The sequence below is a fragment of the Odontesthes bonariensis genome, chromosome 21 (genome assembly GCF_027942865.1).
Source record: "Odontesthes bonariensis isolate fOdoBon6 chromosome 21, fOdoBon6.hap1, whole genome shotgun sequence".
Classification (NCBI taxonomy): domain Eukaryota; kingdom Metazoa; phylum Chordata; class Actinopteri; order Atheriniformes; family Atherinopsidae; genus Odontesthes; species Odontesthes bonariensis.
The window spans coordinates 26,596,659-26,620,928 of NC_134526.1; the positions used below are offsets into that span (position 1 = coordinate 26,596,659).

A 24,270-nucleotide genomic window follows, 5' to 3' on the forward strand; every position below is an offset into this window, starting at 1 on the left:
TCCTTCTGTTGTCCTGGAGACAAATCGGCAGCTCAAGAGTTTGATTCCGCACAAACACACTCTTTTTACCGTTGTAATAATCACCAAATCAGACCAAACAGGACTACAGAAAAGCTAAATGAAATCTCCAGGGTAAAGATAACCCCATGCTGGTGAAAAAAAAAAAAAAAAAAAAGAAGGGAAGTTGCACTTCAACGCCACAGCCTAACAAATGTTGAAGTGAACGTATGGCTCAGATATTTTCTAATAGCTCTTCCTTTAATTTGGCTTTTTTAATGGAAATCCGATTCACATGCTCATTAGAACAGGGTTGTGTTTTTTGGGGAGCTTTTCACAAGGAAAGTGATTTCTCAACATCCCCTTTAAAGCACAAGGACACAAAGAGACGCTGCCCCACACACAGATGGGTATTACAATATTAGACATTATGTAGGGCTTGCACAAGTTACTCTTGCCTAGTTACTCTAATCTCAACTCTAATCTCAACCTCGATTTTGACTTGCAAAGTCAGTATGAAGCGCTTTAGCCTCGCGTGTGTGATGTTTGCTGACACAATATGTGAAACAAACGGGTCCACATGACTCTTCATGTGCTGAATCAATGGAGTTCCCCTCTGAAAGCAGATTATAGCCCCTTTCACACTGAGGAATAACCCGCGTTGAATTCGCGATTTTAGCGTGTCCGCTGTTGCGTTCACACTGCCGACCCGGGCCGCCGCGTCAACTCTACTCGCCTTTCGACCCGCGTCGGACCCTAGTCTTTTTGCCGAGCCGAGTTTGATGTGAACGCAAATGACGCGGGCGTGACGTGAGGAGTTTAAAAGACAGAATGGACAGCTGATTCAGAACAACAGCGACAGGTGAGGACAAGTTTCACTCTGTTTTAGCCTACATCAAGTTCAAGACATTTTTGAAGATGGCCAACTGGGGAGACAAGGAGGTCCGCGAGCTCCTCAGCCCCCGAGCAGAGGACGTTATTTTCCGCCACATGTCGGGGACGGTGAAGGATGGACCTCTGCTGGAAGGGCTGGCGAGAAAGATGAGAGAGCGCGGTTTCCCACGCAGCAAGACGCACCGTAAAGTAACATCTCCATGAACTGCATATACAATTGCAAAAACGAGTCCTCAAGGTGTATTTAACCCTACCTCCGACGCATGGCTTGTGCCTACGTCATTGTACACGCCCAGCATTTTACGCCCGTCAGTTTCGTGTGACGCTCTGCCACTAGGCAACGCCCCCTGAACTCGGCTTCAGGCAACACGGGTCACCAACACACCAAGCGTTCACATTGCTCGATGCGGGTCGAAGGTGCAATTTGGACCCGCTAAGGTAGCGGGTCGCAGTGTGAAAGCAGATTATGATACAGATGTTGCTTTTCTCAACAGTCTCGTAGAGCAGCTAAAAATATTCTCTGTACCTGGAGAAGTTGGGGATCCTGCAGAGGGCAGTGGAGGGGTCATGGGTCGAGAACCCTGGATGGGCGTGGCCTCAGAGGACATGTCAGCAGGGCGTTCCCTCTAAAGTTGGCACCGGAGCTTCTAAAACACCTGAGGAGGGTTAGAGTGTTAGTCTGAAAACATGTTGATTTATTCCCCTTACAGAGCTGTCTCAGTTCTCTTTCCTGGAACATGACGCACAGTATCAATCATGACATCATCGGCTGCTGCACGTGAACCAATTGGAGACGAGCGAGAAGAAAACCTCTATCGGTTTCTCCCTCGCACTACTGCTGTATTCTCCAAAGGGGGGGGGGGGGGGGAGATAATGGGTGGCTATTCAACAAATGTGATGAAAGGCAGGGTATAATTACAGGAGCATCAGAGACTTCTCAGATTCAGCACCATTTTATCTCCATTTATCAAAGATCATTGATAGCAGGAGCAGCAGATTTCTCATATTATGAAAAAAATGGATATAATATGGAAGGTGTCTGGTAAAAAAAAAAAAAACATGCTGAGGAGTGAAAAAATATAGCTGCATTAATGGATATTTTTGACTTGTGTATTGTGGTCATTCCAAACGATGAACCCATCTGCAGATTAGAAAATGAAAAAGAAAAGAAGTTCAGAAGTTCACTCAACCGTGTCGACCCTGTACCCCCACCTCTGCTCCACTCAATGTTGACTCATCGTTTCGGTTACCTGGCCCACGTGGCCGCAGTGGTTCAGAGAGCATTTTACACAGTGACACGGTACAAGCCCGCACCAAACAAAAGGATTGATAAAGTTTTAGAGCAGTCAGTGAAGACAGATCAGCATTTAGCAACAGGAGCACTTAGCAGCTAAAGAGTTTTTTTTGTTTGTTTTAAACTTAGGCTACTTTAGGCTTACAAAGATTGTCTTTACATTCTGAGAATTGCGCCTCCTAGAGGCAGGCGGCCTGCTGCAACAGCTCTGGACATATTGCGTCTTTCTTTGCAACTTCTTGACATTTCCCACTTAGACATTTTTCTGTGAAAACACAGATTTTCCACATGATTTCTGAAACATTTCTCCGTGCAAGTTTGGATGCTGTGCTGCTGGAAGGGCTTCTACTGGTAACAGGAGACATCTGGGATGCAGATCAGGCACAAAAGGGAGAAAAAGGAGGAGGAAGCTTTACCATCATGGGAAGTGTGACATCACTGGCAAATATATGAACAACTTTGGACCCCTGGGGAGGACACAGCAGGAATATCAGGAAGGCAATATTTTTTTCTAACAATCTCTCAGCTTTAAGACTATACAGGCAGACAGAGACACAGTAAAGGAGGAGGGATTACAGAGCTTGTCAACAACAGAACTTTCAACTGAGAAGGCTCATCTCTACACCCCAGATGCTACCTGTTGGCTGTCAGTTCCTGGTCACGTTGTCTACAGAGTGAGGTAATCTGTGTTAACCTGTGAATTCTGTGTGTGACATCGTGTGCCAAGTTGTTGCCAAGCTAGAAACATAACCCAACCCATTGATCCCGAAGATGGAAGCTATCTACCACACATTCCTCTCTGCCACAATCCAACGTTCCACCTGTTTATCAGCAGATTTATATTTCATTTTGTTATTACAAAAGCATATCCTTATAATAATTATTAATACTGAAGAAATATGATTTCCCTTTGGGGATTAATAAAGTATCATCGAACTGAATTTCCATGGCTGCATAGAGAAAACGTTCTATGGTCAAAATATGGCTACACTTGCTGGCTCTGCTGGCCCAGAAGATCTTAAAAGTGCAACTTCAAGCAATATCACTACAGAGGCTTTAAAGTTAAAAAACTAAAACATTTTATGTTTCGAAAAGAGAATTTGAACAATTCTAAAAAGGCCCAGACAACATTTATAACTTTGGTTTTTTTTGAGAAGTTTACTGCTGGGTGTATTTAGTTTAGAGGTTTAGCTCTCGGGATAAATCTCAGGATCTCAGGTTTGTTGGTTAGTCAGTCCCAGTAGTGCTTCAATCTCTCAACTTTTGGAAAGATTGCCAAGAAAATGTGTACAGACAGATTCTGTACCTTCCTGTGGGTTCCAGGCAGTGAAAAGAAAGCAGTGTGGAACAATAACAAAAAAAAAGGGGGATTACAGGCTGATCAAGTGTGTGAGCTTGTTTTAATGGAATATCTGATTCTGTGGAATGTGGCGTTTGTGCTGGTCAGGGATCAGTAATAACTGCTGAAGGACAGAAAAAATTTCACCGTTTCCAGTCAAACCAGAAAAGCTGAGAAAAGGAAGATGGCTTTGACAACACAAAAAGTCCAGATGTTTGGAGCTTTTTCCAAGATCTGGAGGTTAACAGAAGAGTGCTGAAGCTGACGTCTCTGGTCTCTGCTACGTCTATTTGAGCTTTAAAAACCCTCTACGTAGATTATATTCATCTGCTTTAGTTTTAGCACAAAGCTCAACACTTACACAGTCGCTCACACTGTAGACAGGGGGCTGAATGCACTTTACAGTTTGGAAAAGAGAGCAGAGTGAGCACGGTGTCTGATTTGTCTTAACTCAATAAAAGGGGAGTTAATCCAATTGCAGCCTCTCTGGACAGCACGCTTCCTTTATGACCTACCGTAAACACACATTAACACATTTATCGCCTTCTGTTTACAGTGTCTGTAAGCGGCATCCCGACAAAAGATTGCGAATGTGAATCAGCAAAACCAAAATGATTCTGCATCAAACTAAATGAATGAGAACATTGAACACAGGCATAGAGGAAGAAAAACTTCTCAAGAACAGCAGCAGGAAGGAGCCTTGGTGTTTCCAAGGAGCAGGGAGTGAAAGGAAAATGAAGCAGTTAGGTGGAACATAGTGTAAGGAGGAGTCTGGAACAGGCCTGGAAAACATGACATGGTCAGGATAGAATTAGCCTGCGAGGTCTCAAACTTTACTATCCATTTTTTAAAGCAAGCCCAGAGAATTTGTGAACCTCAAAACTACACATTGCCAAAAGTATTCACTCCCCCATCCAAATAATTATATTCAGGTGTTCCAATCACTTCCATGGCCACAGGTGTAGAAATTCAAGCACCTAGGCATGCAGACTGCTTCTATAAACATTTGTGAAAGAATGGGTCGCTCTCCAGTCGTGAAATTTCCTCACGACTAAATATTCCACAGTCAACTGTCAGTGGCATTATAACAAAGTGGAAGCGATTGGGAACGACAGCCACAGAGTGGTAGCAGGCCACATTAACTGACAGAGTGGGGTCAGTGGATGCTGAGGCGCATAGTGCGCAGAGGTTGCCAACTTTCTGCAAAGTGAATTGCTACAGACCAAACTTCATGTGGCCTTCAGATTAGCTCAAGAACTGTGCGTAGAGAGCTTCATGGAAGGGGTTTCCATAGCTGAGCAGCTGCATCCAGGCCATACATCACCAAGTGCAATGCAAAGCGTCGGATGCAGTGGTGTAAAGCACGCCGCCGCTGGACTCTAGAACGGTTGAGACACATTCCCTGGAGTGACAAATCACTCTTCTCCATCTGGCAATCTGATGGACGAGTCTGGGTTTGGCGGTTGCCAGGAGAACGGTACTTGCCTTAATGCGTTGTGCAAAGTGTAAAGTAGTGCTGGGCGGTATACCGGTTTTACACCGAATACCGGTTTATAATTTCGTTATGATATGAATTTTTAATATACCGTCATTTGATTACACAACGGGGGGAACGCTGCGTCGCTCGACATTGTTTGAGACGGGACCCTTTTCAGTGTTGCACTTCTAAACACGCATGTTTACTGTCTATGGGTGCGAGGTGGTAATAAGCACTTGCGTTACGCGAAGGCGAAGGTGGATAGGATAGACATGGAAAGTTCCGAAATTGAAGCTGCAGAACTAGTAGAACATGCTGACACAGAAGAACTTGTGCCAAAAAAAGGAGCCGTGTCTGTAGTTTGGAAGTTTTTTGGTTTAAAAAAATCCGACGTCGACCAAACAACCATTTTATGCAAGTGTGGTCGGGCTACAGTTGTCGCTGGAGGTGGCAACACAAGCAATTTGCTCCATCACCTTAGCTGTAAGCATGTCTTAGAATATCAAGAATGCATGAAGTTAAGGTCAGCACCCGCCACATCAGCAGGTAACACGGGGAAAGCAAAAGAAAAGTCGAGCGAAATGTCACTTCAAGACGCGTTTGCTCACCTCATTTATTTGAATGTGAATACCTCATATTGATGCAAAAATATAATTATTGCAAGTTCCACTACTTTTTTGTATTGATTTTCCTAAAAGATGTTTGAAATTTGCACAGTAAAAGTTCTGTATTTTGACTGCAATTGTGTTTGCATTCCGATTCCTCACTTCATTAGAATCATGAGTAGCACTTCTTTGTAAACAGCATAATTTTGTGGGGCGTTATTCTATGACGGTAAAATAGACCATCCTAAATTAATCTACTGCAGTAATTCTGTTCTCAATCTGTAGAAAATGCTGTGAACAACTAATTATGCATGAAAAAAAAAAATACCGTGATATGTATTTTTGGTCATACCACCCAGCACTAGTGTAAAGTTTGGTGGAGGTGGGGTTATGGTGTGGGGTTGTTTTTCAAGGAGCTGGGCCTGGACCCTTAGTTCCAGTGAGAGGAACTCTGAATGCTTCAGCATATCAAGAGATTTAGGATAATTTCATGCTCCCAACTTTGTGGAAACAGTTTCAATCAATCAATCAATCAATCAATTTATAAAGCACATTTTAAATAAACACAAAGGTTACCAAAGTGCTGTACATTAAAATAAACACAATAAAAACATCAAAACAAAACTGTGCACATAAAATAAACAACCTAGACGGTGGTAAAAGCCACAGAAAAGAGGTGTGTTTTAAGACGAATTTTAAAACAGGACAAGGAAGGGGCCTGCCTAATGTGCAGCGGCAGCTCATTCCAGAGCCTAAAATCGGCGTAATGTGCTCAAATTTCCTAATGCCAGTTAAAAGTCGTGCAGCTGCGTTTTGTACCAGCTGAAGCCGTGCGATGGAGGACCCACTAACCCCCATAAAAAGTGCATTACAGTAATCAAGCCTAGTGGTTACAAAGGCGTGGATTACTGTTTCTAAGTGCTGTCTTGGAAGAAAGGGTTTTATTTTTGCCAACTGTCTCACTGGAAGAAGCTCGTTTTAACCACAGCTTTAATCTGGCTGTCAAACTTGAGGTACGCGTCCACATTTACCCCCAGATCACCTATAACAGGTTTGGCGTGCTGCGCCAAGGAACCGAGATCGATTGCGGGGGACTCAGAGGTGCCACCAAAGACCATCACTTTGGTCTTCTTTTCATTAAAATTTTAAAAAATTAGAGCCATCCAAGCCTTGACTTCATCTAAACAATTTACCAGTGGCTTAAGGGAGAAGGAGTCAGCTTTTTTTAAGGGGGATGTAAATCTGAGTGTCATCAGCGTAACAGTGGAATGAAATACCATGTTTCCTGAGAATGGAGCCCAGCGGGAGAAGCTATAATGAAAACAGAAGAGGGCAGAGCACTGAACCCTGAGGGACCCCAGTTTGGGGACGGCCCCTTCCTGTTCCAACATGACTGCGCACCAGTGCACAAAGCAAGGTCCATAAAGACATGGATGAGCAAGTCTAGTGTGGAAGAACTTGACTGGCCTGCACAGAGTCCTGGCCTCAACCTGAGAGAACACCTTTGGGATGAATTAGAGCGGAGGCTGCGAGCCAGGCCTTCTCGTCCAATATCAGTGTCTGACCTCACAAGAGCGCTTCTGGAAGGATGGTCAAAAATTCCCATAAACAGACTCCTAAACCTTCTGGAAAGCTCACCCATAAGAGTTGAAGCTGTCATAGCTGCAAAGGGTGGGCTGACGTCAGATTAAACCCTATGGATTAACAATGGAATGTCACTTAAGTTCATATGCGTGTAAAGGCAGATGAGCCAATACTTTTGGCAATATAGTGTATGTGTTTCCGACTCATTTTGAAGTACGTTGACTTGTTATACACATCCTCAGCCTGAAACTGCCCTGGAGTGCCTGGAACTTTGGTTTCCTGCCCCATGCCGGTTCACTTTATAGTCACTTTATATTTCTGTGGACTAATTACGAATGTCTTTGTGGCCTCTTCAACGTGACAAAAAAAATTATGTGTATGGCTGTGCAGATGCAGGGCTCGGATCAATATTTGTTTTCATAACAGTGGCGGTACGTCTCACAACTGTAAGAGGAGCCAAAGTTTTAAAAGTTACTTTGAAATAACAATAATAATAATAGGAATGATAATGATGATTTTTGCATGTTTATGCTCACTACAAAATTCTTTACAAAATTCTTTGAACTTCTGCTGAGCATTTTCCTAAATACAGCGTAACTTTTCAGGTGGCAGGTACTGTCAGTTCATCCTGAATATATTGGAAAAACAACTTCAATTTTGCTGAAAAAAGGCTTTCGCGTTACAGTTAAGCTGGAGTTACAGTTGACGCGTCTGTCACGGCGGTGGCGGACCGTGACGTCAAAATGACGTTTCAGGCATGGCGCTTGCCTTGAAAAGACGGCGCATCGCGTTGTCGTGCACCACTCAATTTTTGTAACTTGGCTGCGCCGAGAAAAACGAACTGGATGGACCAATTTGAGACCAGGCTCAGTCAGGAGGTGCGTTTGTACAGGCACCTGTACAAAACTGCAGTGAAACAGCACAGGGAGCACGTAAACTCCCAAAACTCGTGGACAGAGATTAGGAGAACTTTGGGGAAAGAGGGAGAGTTCTGTATGTATGTGTGGAAGAAGCTACGGGACAGATACGTGAAGGCAAAGAAGAGGGCAGAGACTCCAAGTGGCTTCAGACCTTCACCTCTTAACTGAATTAAAAAATTCAAATTATCCGAATACTGCAGAAGTATAATTAATGACAGTGTTCCTGCTCTTCATTGTTTTCTTCTCAACTTTCGTGGTTGTAAAGTAACGGTAACCTTAACGTAGCAGCGCCACCTCTGTGACGGAGAAAATTGCAACGACTGGCGCATGGATTTGCGCCACTATGTATTGCGGGCACGAAATCGTGAAGTCATTAACACGGCTCGCGCTAGCAGACTCGGCAACCATGCTAGAGCCTTTAGTTATATGGTATTTTGGATGCAGTCAAGACCTGACTCGCACCCGATGTTTGGTGGCACGCTCAAGGATTCTGCTTCTGAAAGGGTTTGCAGCCTTAGGCACAGTTAGCGTTTCAGAAAACTGGTAAACTTTCAGGCTGGAGCAGAACACAACTTCCATACTTTGGTATGAACGTCAGGTCTGAAGTGGTGGTTCAGTATATTTTCTGTGCAGCAGAGAATTTTTTTTTAGAAATATATCCAACAAAAGTGTCTACTTGAACCCGAACAGTAATGTTAAAAAAGAAAAAAAAACAGTATAAAATAGACGCAAAACACACAAACGTGAAAAAAAAAAAATCCCACTCATGTCCATTCCTGCTCCCCATTAATATAATAATATAAAATAATAAGGATGAGATCACCATCTCATAATTTTGAGATTGTAGACTCTGACTAATATGACTAATATACTGCTGTCTAGAGCAACATTAACCTGACTCACGTCATCTGGCTGCGTTCACCAACTACACGGGGGGGCGTTCCCTTTCCTCACACAACCATCTGAGGAGCCTGGAAGTCATATGTGTTTCGTCCGATTAGAAAATAATCAGAGCCAATCATTAATCGCTGGGTGGGACTTTGGATGAATGGGCCGCGTTATGGCCGCCCATTCATGCTCCAGAGGGCAGGAGTCAGGTAAGCTCTGAGCTACGTCACGGGTTAAGTCATTGTGAGTGGCTGCAGTGGCGTGTCAGTCAAGATGACGGACAGATTCTTCATCCAATCACATGCACGAGTTTTAGAAAAAATAGCCTCATTTGAAATCATGTCGGTTGTGGGCTCGTCCCAGATGGTATGTGAATACCAGAGGGTGGGAGTCAGGTAAGAGCAACATGGCACTGGTTATAAAAATGTGACAAAATTTATCTAAAAAAGCGGTTGTATTTTCTAAGATTAGACACAATCTATTCACTCTTAAGCCGCCATCCTAGTTTACGTCACAATGCATCCTTAGTAGTGTTGTCAACTAGCTGCAACGCGACAGATGCCTTATGTTTAAAAGACTGCGCAGCTTTCATATTGAAAGGTGTAGTCCCTAAGTATCCGCAAATATCCGCACGTAAAACCGTGCCCACGCCTCATCCCGTGCAACAACAACAAAAAAAGTCTTGATGAAACTCTGTGCAGCTCAGAGAAATGACAACACAGATACCAAAAAAAAAAACCATTAAAAAAACCCCCTCACAATTATTGTCACAGTTAATGAAGCCGGTTCAGAGAAACGCAAAGTGTAATGACCATTTTTATAGAATAGAAACAAGATTTGAAATCAAAGCGGATGGAAATATGAGCGTTGTGCAGAGTGTGGCTGACGACAGGCTGTCTGCCAACTTACATGTGAAAATTTAATTCCCCATGCAGGAAGCAGACAGGACAAAGTCACACAGTGTAGTGACAATACAATTACTGCCAAAGCCCTGGGATGGACTGGTGAACTGTTCAGGGAGCCGCTCGCCCAACCCCCAAAGATGACACCACGTGAGTTTTCGGTTTCGGAAATTAAATGAAATGTTACAATAATTACACATCTGCTTAGATTATTATGTCATTTCACATCACAACGACTGGAGTGGAAACTTTATTTTGAGGACTTCTGTGAAGAGAAAGAGCTTTTTAATTGGCTGATAGCAACTGACAGACAGACAAAAGAATGAAGAAGTTCCATGCATATAAACCATTTATATGCACGCCGTGCATGGTTTATAAAGGGGGCCCTCCGGGAGATATTTAGAACTTCTGTTGGGTATTTTCAGTTTGACTCCGAGTTCGACACAAGTGTTTAAAGGGATAATTCGGAGTAAAATGCACTTTAGATCAATTTACGGGATGTTGGGAGTACATACGTTGAGTTGACATCAAAATCATGTCATTCGGATGCGTTTTGAGAATTTCAATTTGACCGTTTTTAGCCAAAAGTCGTTAGCCTGGAAGTGATGAGGGCATCGAGTATCGCCGCTACAAAACGCTATTTTTATACCTCTTCTACAGCTCCAAACAACATAACACTTACGTGGTAGTGAGTAGAGGGTCCCTAAAGCCAAACCGAAGTGTCCCGAGGTCTTCATGTGGTCGGATATAGAGTCCAGAATGAATTTAATCAAGCCAGTACCTTTCCGGAAATGTTGCTGCTGCAGCTGCCGCTTAAGACCGTGGTGAAGTTGGTTTGATATTGGTTTGAAAAAAAAGACACCTTATTTCCTTATTGTGAATATCTGTCAAATATCCAATATCAAACCAACTTCACCTCGGTCTTAAGCGGAGATTAAATGGAGCAGCTTGAGTTGGGAAAATCTGCCGAAACACGATGGTGACAACAAGAAAAATCCTGAGTTGTCTGAGGAATGAAGAATATAAAAGAGCAGCTCAAGATAAGGATGAGGAGGTCAAACACGATAACATAATGTATCTGAGCATTTTTCAAAGTAACAGCAAAATAAAACGTACATTCGTGCAGATGCAAGCATAACCCTGTCGATGTAAAACTGCTTCGCGATGCCGCTTTCAAGGAACATGCCTGACCGAGGTTGGTCTACAAGGCTCATCAGACAAGTGTTAAAGCTGCAGTCTGCAACTCTTTTTCAAGCATAATGCCTGGAACTGTCCGGGGATTCTGAAAATAGTACATTAAATACCCCAATACAAAAAAAATGAGTTCTCTAGGTCCCCTATATGTCCCGCTAGGTCCCTCCAAAGCCAGCAGGTTTGTTTACAAAATTGCAGACCGGACCGGTAAAAGGTAACCAATCAGGTTTACGAGCTGGGCTCTGCTGCCTGTCAATCACCGATTGTGCACGCGCGATACAAGGTAGGCTCGTCCCCACGCTTATTTTTCTGGACTATTGGACTTCATTAAGGGCTAGTCTACTTACTGTGTCTTCTATGATCGCAAATGACAGGTGAGTTGTGAGGAGTCGCGTATGCGCATCTGGCGTGCACGTAGACGTGCACGAGTTCTCAAGTGTTTTGATGGGGCGGGACAGGAAGTTGAATAACCTTTTATTTTTCGGTTAAAAAAAATAAGCATTTCTTGCATTTTGCGACTACGGAGGTCACCGTTTTCAACTTCAAGCGTTCTGATAGATCATGTAAACTCTTAAAATGCCAAAAATTAGGACTTTACGTATGACAACAACAAATCCTGCAGACTGCAGCTTTAACTGCCAATCTCACTTACACTCCATGTTGGGACTCGTTCGTTCAGAGGAAGAAACATGGGCCAATTTCTAAGCGACCAAACAGCGTGTTTGCACATACTATCATGTGAAAAAAGGACGCACGTGTCATCCTAAATGCTGGGATTTTTGGGTCATATTTAAAACAGGCAAACATCTAAATCCCTGTTGGTGCTGTGTGAAACAACGTATGTTTTAACCTTTTCAAACATTTATTCAACAAAACACAGATAGCTTCATCTCTTCTATTTAAATAGTAAGTACACCCCTTTTTGTTTCTGAAGGCCTATAAACAAAGCACAGCACAATATTTCACGAGCACTTTGTTTTTTTTTTTAAATCTACATTATTAGTAACCAGTTTAATTAACTTCAATTCATAAGTAACTAATAACTAATGCAGAGAAATGTAGAAAAGGCTTAATATTCCTCCATTTGGCAGCGAAGTGAAATATGAGGCATCAAAAATTATTAAAAACTCATGTTAAGCACACGGATTTGACTTTATACTCTAGTTTATGGGACAATGTGAAATGATCAACTTAAGATTTAAAACGTTCCAAACCCCATTTCACAAGTTGGATACGAGTGAAACAAAGACAGTTGTCTCACAGCTGGAGTGTAACTAAATCTATACAAAGTCAGACCCAGGAAAACAATGACTTGGAGGCTTCGGCCCAAACCTTTCGTTCCAGTTTGTTCGGTGTATCAAACACAGCACCAACGCGGACAAAAGCTGCACTCTTTGTTGTTCTCTCACTCGCACACAGCCGAATCAAACCAGTGTCGTATGGAATTTTCCATGACAGTTCTCTCCGGATAGCCCGACATCAAGAGAGCACAGCTGAGTCAGCACATTCCACTGGGACACAACACACACACACACACACACACACACACACACACACACACACACACAGGGTCAGGTAAACATGCACACAGAAATGTGCGCTTTAGCTCTCGGGCCAACACCTGAACCGAACACAGACACCTTACCAGTGTGATGAGGCCAGACAGGGTGAACACTTAGAGATTCCAGTTTCTGGTTTGGAGGTCGTCTCTAATTCTAAGATTTGGACATCACCCTCAGAAATGCTGTTTACAATCTGTCTGAAAGTGGTAGAATTAACAGACAATTTAAAGCGGACGACAGGGGCAGCAGTTTACGACAAATACAGACGTACGCTGCATGTTGAACCGCTGACTACGATGACAAAAAAAAAAAAAAAAAAAAAAAAGTAGTGACTATACTACTATATGCCTAAAATTAATTTGTAGCTCTGTGATAGCACTATGGAATATCTATCGTGGCACTTTGGACCTTGGTGAAAGCCCCCTGTTGATTACTGAGCGGCAGGAAGCCCGTCACCTCCCATCCTGCTGAGGTCTTACAGCAGGATGAGGCAAGAAATACAAACTGAAGTCAGAAGAGAAGACAGAACGACAAAGCCTTATGAGTCACAGACCAGAAGAGAAGAAAGCATGCAAAAAGATACAGAATGACTGACTTTTGAGTTCAATACAGAAATCTTTTTATGGGATCTGTGCGGAGCTTCAATAACATCTATTGGGCTTAAAGCCAATGAGGATATAAGAAAAGGAAAATGCTAACGCTGAGCTCCAAACACTTTCTTGAATAGAAACTGCTGAATGCTAATCAAGGCACAACTGGCCATATTTGTTAAAAGTATCATTTCACACCCACACAGACTCTTCCCCAGCAAACCCACGCATACACACACACAAAACAAGTGTGCTGAGAAATAGAGGCTTTCAGACAAGATGACCCTGTGAGGTGCTAAAGGTGCGAGTGAGATCCATCTTTCCATCTGCTCTGTTACACATTTTCTTTTCTTTTTTGTCTCGCTCAAAAAGCTCTTATGTTTTTCCTTTCTCGCTGCACAAAGAAAACTGAAAGCAGAGGAAATGTCACCGAGGACGAGGTGACACAAGGGCAGCCTGAGTGGAGAGCTGGGCCTGAACTGATCTAGAACAGATGGAACAGGAGCTTCCTGTAAGGGAAAAAGGTTTACCGTCCAGGTAGTAAAACACCAAACAGTCCCTCTTTTTGTTTTGCAAAACCAAAAATGAATCCCTTCACCTCAGCTTTGCCTAAAATGTACGCTTGGTATTGCCAAACAAACTCAGTGGGCTTATTTGCTTTCAAAATGCCACACAGCAGGATTCCTAAAGTACTCCATTAACCCATTTCTTAATCAGGAACAATGACACTCCTGAACATTCTATTTCAGGTAAGTCCTTTTATATATAAAAGGGTGCTGCATTCAACAAGAAATGACGGATGGAGTCAAAGTGACATGTAGAAATACAAAAAAATTGTCTGATTAGGCCTACATCTTTATCAAATACATTAATTGCTGATATACAGTACCATGCAAAGGCTCGATCCACCCCTCGTTTCTTTATTTATTCACCAGCAAAACAGGAAATACATGCAGTGATTTATCAAAAGTGTATAAATATATATACCGTATTTAAATGGTAAAAAAAAGAGTTTTCAGTATTTGCTCTGAGCACGTTTATTCTTCAACACAGCCTGAACCCTCTTAGACGAGCTTTCTGTCCTTTCTTTAAGGAGTCTTCAGGAATTGTTCTCCAGGCTTCTTAAAGGACATCCCAAAGCTCTTCTTTGGATGTGGGCTGCCTTTTGTTCCGTTCTCTGTAAAGATGATCCCACACTGCTTCAGTAATGCTGAGCCCCGGGCTTTGGGGAGGATTCCTCCCTCCATCAGACCTGTTGCCACTGATTGTCAGTCATCTTCTTGTGTCATTTGGCATCCCTCAGCCTTTTCTCCCCGTTATCTCAGACCATTCCTGATGAGGCTTGGGCCAACAGTCGATGGATCAACTGAAGGTCCAGATGCATCTTCTCGGGCCCTGTGTCAGGTCTTTCTCTAATTTCTTATAGTTTCTAATCGCATCACTTTCAGATCATCTGCTATAGATAGTATTTTGGGGTTTTTTCTGGGCGTGACATTTCTTCTTTTGTCCTCCATTTGCCAAGTTTTCTAATTTCTTTAGGACACACTGCACACCATGTTGAGATATAAAAGGTTTTCAGCTAATAGCTCTTTGGTACAAAAATACGATTTTATGTCTGTCAAACTGAGTTATCTTTGGTTATTTTCACAGATGCAACTAAAGCAACAGGAACAAATCATGTGTCTTAGCAACAGGCTGCTTGTAACAACAAAGTGCCTAAAGACACTACATAATAGGCCTGCCACGATTAGCGATAACGATTCGATTCATTAGCACATATATTTCATTCAAGGTTAAATGAACTATCATCTTTTTTTTTTTTAATTATTATTTTTTGGGGCTTTTATGCCTTTAATGGACAGGATAGTTGAAGAGGGACAGGAGGCAGGGGGCAGAAAGAGGGGGAATGACATGCAGCAAAGGGCTGTCCAATGCGGGACGCAAACCGGGGCCAGCTGCAGCAAGGACTATAGCCTCTGTACATGGGGCGCCTGCTTAACCCACTATGCCACCGACCACCCCGAACTATCATCTTAATCGTCTTTATTTTTAGTTAGCATATACCTTAAACACTTCAAGCTGAAAGCTAATGATGGTTATATAAGAGCAGCTGCATGCTGGTGCGATAAGCTGTATGTTTTACGTTCTATTTACGTATGATCCGATTAGTCGACTGATCGGAATAATTGTTTGTGGCAGGCCTACTGCATAACGACATATTTCTCTGAAAACGGTCAGGTACATGGATTAGACTAAAAAAGCAGAACATCTCCAGCAAGCTCCCGAATCCTCTATGTGTCCCTGCGACTTAGAATGATCTGCCCGACATCAACGGCGTCACATCTTTACATTCGTACCGATTCTCCGTTTCATTACTGTGAGCGAGAAGGACCTTGGGGCTTTGCAGCTGACGTAGCCCACGATTTGAAATGAATTTAGTGGACCGGGGATGTAAACAGCTCTGGGCAGGTTTATCGAAGATCTCTATGCATTGACACAAATAATGAGGAAATCTGCTTCAGACGCATTATGCAGCCACTGGACGCAGAGAGCACCGACCTCAAACACAGACCACGTATCATATCAAACTTTCTATGTGCCCGGAAGCCGGTGTGAGTGGGTGAGTGTATGGAAATGGGTTTGTTTGTATGATCCTGATCCAACAATTTGATGACTCATCCCCCCCCCCGGTGTGCGTCACTGCAGTATCTCCCATGTTTTGGCTGAATGTACTCTGTGATTAGCATCAGACACCTCCTGCTGTGGATCTGTGTGCTTTAGTGACGCGTTCATTTTGATCTACACACCTGAGCAATGGGATCCGTCTCAAATGTAATCGAAAACATATCCCCCACTACATATCATACCGACTGTGATTGACACACATCACTGAAAACTAAATTAGCTTTCCACTGTGAGTGGGTGCACTTTCAGTTTTCTTCCCTTAATAGAATAGAACTGTATCAATGTGTTCTCTGGCCGCAATTAACTACACAAACCTTAAAAGTTGCCTTTTTTGGGGGTCATTTATATACAGTATAATGCCATTCAAAGCAACATGTAAGATAAAACATTGACACAAAACTCAGAAGAGCTTATTCATTTTTTTTTCCTATACAGCACTTTGTTTTAAGTGCTCTATAAATAAAATTGGATTGGATTTGAATCCATTTCTGTTTCAACGTGTTCGTGGTCACGACTCAGCGAAGAGTCGAAAAATGGCCTTTGATCTGAATACCTTCCCTTCTGTTATCAACCTTATTGTTCGCGTAAATTGACTTCTTGGTTTGAAGAAAGAAAAGAAAAAAAAAGATTAATGTCGGCACATAAAAAGAGACAAGCACCGCAGCACGACTGCATGCATCGAGCATTTCATCCAAACCCTGTCATTCAGTGTTCATTAGAATGTTACTCTGTGTGGAGACAGATTTCCTCTATACAAACACGACTGGGAAAAAAAATAAAATTCCTCCGAGTTTAACACTCTGCTTCCTGCCATCCCTCAAACTATTTTATATGCATCAATGCGGTGCTGTAACAAATGAAAACATTTGGAACAAAAAAAAAAAACTTAATCTGACCATTAAGCAACAAGCGGCTGAATATGGATGGACGAGGCCAACAAAGGCGAAGTGATTTATCGCATTTCCTCAAATTAAAAACAATAAATAATTTTAAGAGGTCAGGCCTCTTATATCAGCTGGGGACAGAGTTAAAACTAACAATGGGGGAAGAAAATTTAAAATTTAAATTTAAAAATAAATTAAAAAAAAAAAAAAAAAGCACATACCCATCATTGCAAATGAATGCAGGACTAAATGTATGAAGGGAGACTCGTATTTATGACTTGGTCATTCTGTCTCCTTACATTTGCTCAGAGTCTGAGCCTTATGAGGATTGTTAGCGTCTGGTCCTCCCTCATTTTATCTAGCAGATAAAGTGTTAGAAGTGGTGAACAAAGTAAGATATCCGAGTCCTATAATCAGGATTGATCCATCCTCCGTTAGCGTTGTAAACTGTGGGCACACGCAAATGTCCCTTTTTCAAGTTCATTTCACTCCTTTTTATACAGCACATTTGTGGTGCCGTTGTTAATAAACTAGTGTAGAAAAACTATGAAAAGTTCTTGTATTAACCATAGAAAAAAAACAACCACTGTATGCACTGTACTTACCACACTGATCGAGAGTGGTTCAATAAAGGAATTGAATGGCAATTTAGACAAACGCTTCAACCAGTAATTTCACATTTTCAAAACCTTTTGATTTTGGTATGACAGGTATGATCCAGAAAAACAGAAAGGATCATCAAACTCATGATTACAAAACAAAACTTCTTGGAGAAATTTTTGACCTTTGAGCAAGTTGCAAGTTCAACGATCCATCTGTCGCAGGATACAAAACAGCAATCCATAAACAAACAATGCAACCTGATCTTGTGTGTCCTGTCTTGTGCACATATCAACACGCTCAACTGTCCGACAGCTACATATGTCTACAGAGCAGTCCCTCCTTCCTGTATTGTAAAATGAAATTTCTAAAGCTAATAAAACCTTTCTGGAAACAAGTGAGGTTTCTTTTTTTTTCTTTTTTTAATTCACACGAGTTCACACGAATAGCGAAGGCGTAGCAACTTAAGATTCAGCTCTTAGGGCCATTTCAGACCAGGGCGGCAAAGCGTGGCGGAACGGAAGCGATTTTCACCGGCGGCGGTAGTCGGGCGGTAGCGGCGCGGAGACGCCTCCGTCCCGCGCTGCTTTTGGAAAATAGAACTCGAGCGGAATTTGGACGGCAGCGGCCGGCGGCGTCCCGTTGAAATGAATGGGGAATGCAGACAGGGCTGGAGCAGAACTACCGCGGCCGCGGACTGTCCGGTGTGTCACGCTCTGGTCTGAAATCGGCCTTAAAGCAAATCTTGAATGTTGGCAGTACCAGGTAAGATATTAAATGACATTTTACTGTATAGTGTATAGTTTGCTTCACTAGTCTAAATATTTCAGTTTCAAATCAAACAAAACTGAAAAAGAAGCCAGTTATGAAACTGGAAAAGCTGAAGATGTTTTTCCACCTTTGATTTCCAAGTTCAGCACTTTGTCTCAGGATACATCATGGGAACTAACAGATTTAACTTTATATTATAATATATATGTATATAAATAAAATATATCATAATCACTTTTGTCCCACGTTAAAGACATGGTTGGTAATCCTGTTCAGAAACACATTTTGTAATGCTGATCTCGGATTGGAGCGCCTACAAAAAACCAATCAGATGCCTCTGCTTTCTGCCTACGCCCCCCTCTGTCGGCTCCCTGCTGCGTGTGCGCACGCGGTTCTACCGGCTTAGGATGAAGCACTGACAGAATGGGGGGGAGGGGGGGGGGGGGGGAAGCTTAGAGGGGACACTTTCGAATCTTGCTAGCTCTCTTGCTAGCTCTCTATAGCCCCTTTCACACTGCCGAATAACACGCGTTTAATTCGCGAATTTAGCGTGTCCGCTGTTGTGTTCACACTGCCGACCCGGGCTGCCGCGTCAACTCGACTCGCCTTTCGACCCGCGTCGGACCCTAGTCTTTTTGCCGAGCCGAGTTTGATGTGAACACAATCGACGCGGGTCGGACGTGGGCGTGGCGTGAGGAGTTTAAAAGACAGAATGGACAACTGATTCAGAACAACAGCGACAGATGAGGACAAGTTTTACTCTGTTTTAGCCTACATCAAGTTGGAGACATTTTTTAATATGGCCAACTGGTGAGACAAGGAGGTCCGTGAGCTCCTCAGCCCCCGAGCAGAGGACGTTATTTTCCGCCACATTTCGGGGACAGTGAAGGATGGACCTCTGCTGGAAGGGCTGGCGAGAAAGATGGGAGAGCGCGGTTTCCCACGCAGCAACACGCACCGTAAAGTAACATCTCCATGAACTGCATTGCAAAAACGAGTTCTCAAGGTGTCCCGCCATCGTTTGTTTGAAAAATTTGATGCAGACAGGTGTATTTCACCCTACCTCCGACGCATGGGTTGTGCCTACGTCATTGTACATGCCCAGCATTTTATGTGTTTCGTGTGACGCTCTGCCACTAGGCAACGCCCCCTGAACTCGGCTTCAGGCGACACGGGTCACCCTGACACGCCAAGCGTTCACATTGCTCGACGCGGGTCGAAGGTGCAATTTGGACCCGCTAAGGTAGCGAGTCGCAGTGTGAAAGGGGCTTATGATTACCTACCATAATCGAACCATCTCTGCTCTAAAAAAAAAAAAAAAAAAAAAAACTTTAATAATAACTTGCAATGACCAGAAAAAAAAGAAGTTAATTTTGATCCGAAAGTCCATTTGTTTACAATGACATTTACATTTTAGCCAATCAGCGGTAAGAAAAAGTTGATAAAAAAGCTTGAAGTAATTGTCCTGCTTCTTTAAACAGAAAAATCTGCTCAGGACTGCCTCACAACTTGTTATATCAGGAAATGATAAAGGACACACATATGTAAAAAAAATAAATAAATAATAATAATAATTTAGCATGTGAAGCAACATCTAGTACAATTACACTCGGAATAGACAACTGGGTCAGAAAAGTCCCCAGGTTAATTATACAAGACTTTAAGCTTGATATTAACATCACAAACAAACTTTGTATGACAAATGCTGCAGATCGGAGTCAAACCTGTGTTTTCACCACATACAAGTGTGAATGCTTGCCCCAGACTCTAGATATTTGGTCGGAAGTCAGCGGGTGAGGAGTCGGTAAGTGAGGGGTCTGCAGGGAGTCACAGCCAATGAGAGCGCAAGAGACTAGACAAACAAACATACAAGAAGCATGACCAGCATGGCGAAGAAACTCCAGTCTGCTTGAACTCGGTAAACTGAGCAGAATTTAGTTAAACACAGGCAGAAACGTCACTGCTTCTTTGATAGTTCCAGCATTGTAATATCATAACCGACTCAAGAGAGATAAGGTGAGTGGGTGAACTCCCAACTCTCTTCAAAAACCAGTTGAACAAAACAGATGGAATCACCAGAAGTTCCGCATATCATAGTCCAGCATTAACGACAAGTACGAGACTTGTCTGCAGGGCAGCTGGAACGGCTTCATGAAACAGCTGTACAATGAATCGGGAGTTAAGTCTGGTGAAAGATCTTGTAGAGCGTGACCATTGTCGAAGATCAGCCATAAAACAGAACCGACAAGGACTTTATGGCTCCTGAACACGAGAAGCAGAATCCACACAATACAAAGATGCAACGACAATTAAAATAATGAAGTCTGAACCTGTCCGAAGAGGTGCGACTTTCCTAAATGCGGAAGCGTTCCGAGTCCTGCCTTGCTGCTCCATCAGCTAAATTATACGCCAAAACGTTGTCAAAGTAACCCGGCAGCTCATTCAGAGATTAAGCCAATTCGTACGTACAGAAGCCGTCTATTTAACGAGAGAGAAAAAAACAAGTCTAATAAGTGTGATGGGAAACAGAAAATATTATTGTTTTATTTACGTCTTTTATGAAACACGGTTTCTAAAGTGCAGCCTTGATTTATGTGGTGATAAACTGAGACATGCCCTTACCAGTCAGTCACGCGGTTGGAATTGGTCCCTTCAGCAAACCTCAAACAAGTATCCGGGCACAATAAACTCACGCATTTTGTCTTGTACACACAAACAAACGCAGTTTTCAGAGATGAATGAAAACGAGTGGGCTTCAACAATATAACTCTCCCCCGTTTAATCTTCCTGTTCGCCCCCCTATAACCTTCCATTTACACTTTTCCTGTCGACTGCTTCTGCACAAACACTCGAGCTCTGCAATCAAACCATGTAGTTATTAAGAGCAGGAACAGGCAGTCGTGTGATCATTTTATAGCATCAATTAGAAATGATTAACTATTCTGATCGTTGTTCAAGTATATTTCAAAATGTTAAATCATCAAGAGAGAGGGGGCCTTGCTGCCTTATCATTGGAGAAATATTCTTTTTCAAGTTGAGCGAGCAGTGAGGTCACAGGACAGTTTATTATTTCATATAAACTGAACATTTCTGGTTTACTTACAGCCAAGATACCATTAATGCTAGCACACAATGAGAAAACAATAAAGCAACTGTAACCAGCTGTGGTGGAGATTAAATTCGGCATTACTTGGACAGAAGAGCTAAAAACAAGAGTCGGTAGAAGGGTCAATGACATATAAGGGATGGCATGATGACAAATTTAAAAATATGTTTTCAACCTGTTAAAACAACATGACCAAAGACCGTTAGAATGTATATTTTGCATTTCTGTTGGTTTCATAGTATTTGATATGACATTTCTACCATTTTTAAGCAAATACAGGGCTAATGGCCCATTATTTTGTCAAATGGTGTAACCACAAAACAATTCATATTTATTTGATATTTCACCCTCTAAGATTTTATGTAAGTGTAGCCATGAAAACAAGTAATTGATTTTCAAATATCACATGAAAAATATTTTGTTATATCTATTTTTAAATTTAGATTACATGGATTTTTTTATCGAGCCGAGCAAGACAGTATGTTGTAAACATTTAAGTTTTCTGCATATTCCTTGACCAGTTGGGTAAAAATGGTTTTAAAACACATTACTACAGTGTACTTGAATACTTAAATCTCATCCATAGTAACTTTTTTGTATAATATGAGATTTTTTGAAAAAAATAAGGGTTACGCCAATTGACACATCGGTTACACCAACTGACCATAAAACATCTACAGCAAAAGGACAAGAAATTGACACAGAAAATAGTCATCAACGTAAACTGAATTGGATATTTTAATACTCCATATCAAAAATGATTTCATAACAACAATGAAGAAACAGGATTAATTTGTGTTCTATTTCAGTTCAGATTTCATACAATTTCAGTCTATACCCATTGTTTTCAAAAAGAGTAAGAGAAAGTGTGTGTGAAAGAGAATAAGAGTGAGTGAAAGAGTGAGTAAGATCATATCTTAACAACCATGAAGAAACAGGGTTAACTTGTGATCTATTCTCAGACAATTTCAGTTTGTAAAATAACAGCCTTTGCTTTCAAAGAGAGAGTGAGTGTGAGTGAGAACAAGAGAGAGAAAGAAAGAAAGAAAGAAAGAAAGAAAGAAAGAAAGAAAGAAAGTATCATCATTCATTGTGAGAGAGTATCATCATTAATTTCTTTCATCACTAAACTGTTCTGATTACACTTTTAAAAACCCGAGAACCATCAGTGTAAGTTCATGCCATCTGATGAGATCTGAACAAATTATTTAACATTAACATAACAATATAAATGAAACAGCGTCTCAGAAACGTAAGACTTGAAATAGTTCTGCCCAGAAAAGTTGAGTCTGTGGAAGAAAGACATTAACCTTTCAAGTTGTGTGCTTGGAACTGTTTCCAGGCATCTTCTGTTAGTTTGGAATGACGTGAGTTCACAGGTTCTGGCTCAGAAATAATGTGGAGAACATCAGACTCGTAATAAAACAAGATGTCAGGTGGATGAGGCCAGGTTAATGAGGCCAGGTGAAGACATTCTTCTCGGCTAGCTGTTGCATGCAGCTTACCTCAACTTCATCCCCAACCACCTGAATGATTTGCCCCACAAATGGTTTGCCCTCGTATCGAACAAGAGCAAACTTTCCTTGCCTACTTTCCTGATCCTCCACGCTGTCAGGTGTTGAAGTGGTGGCTGGTGGATCCCGAAAATCGACTGCAGTTGGCCCATGACACTTGCAGACATTGGCCCTCATTTATCAAGCCGTCGTAGAAAGCATCGTTGATATGAGCGGAGAACTCGTCGTACGCAGAGGCTCAAGTGAGATTTACAGAACATGCGTACCACACCAATCCCATCGTAAGGCCGAGCGGCTGTTGATAAATCCGGCGGCTGAAATCCATCGTAATGATCCTAACCACGCCTTCTACAAAAGGCCGCACCTCTAGAATTTGCGACAGGATAGACGAAAGGCGGCAAAGAAACGCTGTCAACAGCGTTGGCGATGTAAATCGCAGACCGGACGAGTTATGTATTTTCCCCTACTGTGATGGTCAATAAAATGTGATAAACTCCAGATTAAATGAAATCTAAAATTGAACGATGTTTTACTTTTTCTCCAATAAGATCAGGAAGAAGTGGTCCGATATGCAGCTCTCCGACGCAGCATGTCACAAACGGGGGGGGGGGGGGGGGGGGGGGCTCCGATCCAGGTTTGGATTTGAGTGCCTTGGAGGAGAGGGTGGCTGGCCTGATCGGAGCTAGTCTTTGCGTATGCGCAGTGTTAAAGCGCCTCTCCTGTACGGCTCATAAGCCACTCATCATTTTCCCGAAAGAAATCCTGCCGGTCCCGGAACACTCTCTCTCGCCTGATGCAAGCGTTCAGGTCCTCTAACAAAGCCAGATCTGCCATCGTTTCGCTATTAACGCGCCGCTAGAATCAACTCTTAAATAGGCGGTTGAATAATGAGCCATCACTCTTCCAATTACGGAGTTGTACTTGTTTAATTATTTTTTTATTTATTTAATTTGCGTTTATGTTGAAGTCAAATAAAACATGGGCCTTCTTTGAAGTGATGAGTCTGTAATTTTAACCTAGGGATTTGTTGCGACTCATGAGGCACGCACTACTGACGCTGCTGTTTATGTATGCTATTGCAGTCACCGCAAGTCAAAATGGAAAAGTGCGTACACGGCTTCAGACCTGTCGTGGCGATTTCATCTTTCCTGCGCTCACGATGGATTTGATAAATGCCAACCTTTGCGCAGAAAAGAACGTACACACGACCTACGCATGTTTTTCGTCTTACGCAAGTTTGATAAATGAGGGCCACTGGGTCTTCTGCAAAAGCAAGAAATGTCCCGGTACTGAATGACAGCTGGCTCTTTTTGCCAGGTAAATTGCTTTAGCAGCAGGATCTGCGTTCACTTGCGCTCTGTGGCGAGCCACTTTTTCCTTGCTTGTAAGTGGCATCTATTGGGGGACAAGAAGTACACTTTATTTATGATAAATGTATTATTTTTTGTATGATTTATTCATAAT

At 42.3% G+C, this 24,270-nt stretch overlaps 1 protein-coding gene across 3 annotated transcripts in view; it reads right to left on the bottom strand.

The window, feature by feature from the left end:
* The window catches only part of carhsp1 (calcium regulated heat stable protein 1), a 40,249-nt gene that overhangs the window by 9,148 nt on the left and 6,831 nt on the right, over positions 1 to 24,270 (bottom strand). The window contains exons 1-2 of one of the 3 annotated variants that reach the window (XM_075453666.1): positions 12,740 to 12,828; positions 1,418 to 1,547 (exon numbers count right to left, since the gene is read on the bottom strand). In XM_075453666.1, coding sequence (XP_075309781.1) covers positions 1,418 to 1,499 — 82 coding nt within the window. In that variant the 5' untranslated portion in view covers positions 1,500 to 1,547; positions 12,740 to 12,828. Of the gene's footprint in view, positions 1 to 1,417; positions 1,548 to 12,426; positions 12,502 to 12,739; positions 12,829 to 24,270 lie in introns of those variants that run through there. The other 2 variants (XM_075453667.1, XM_075453665.1) reach the window with 2 other exon arrangements.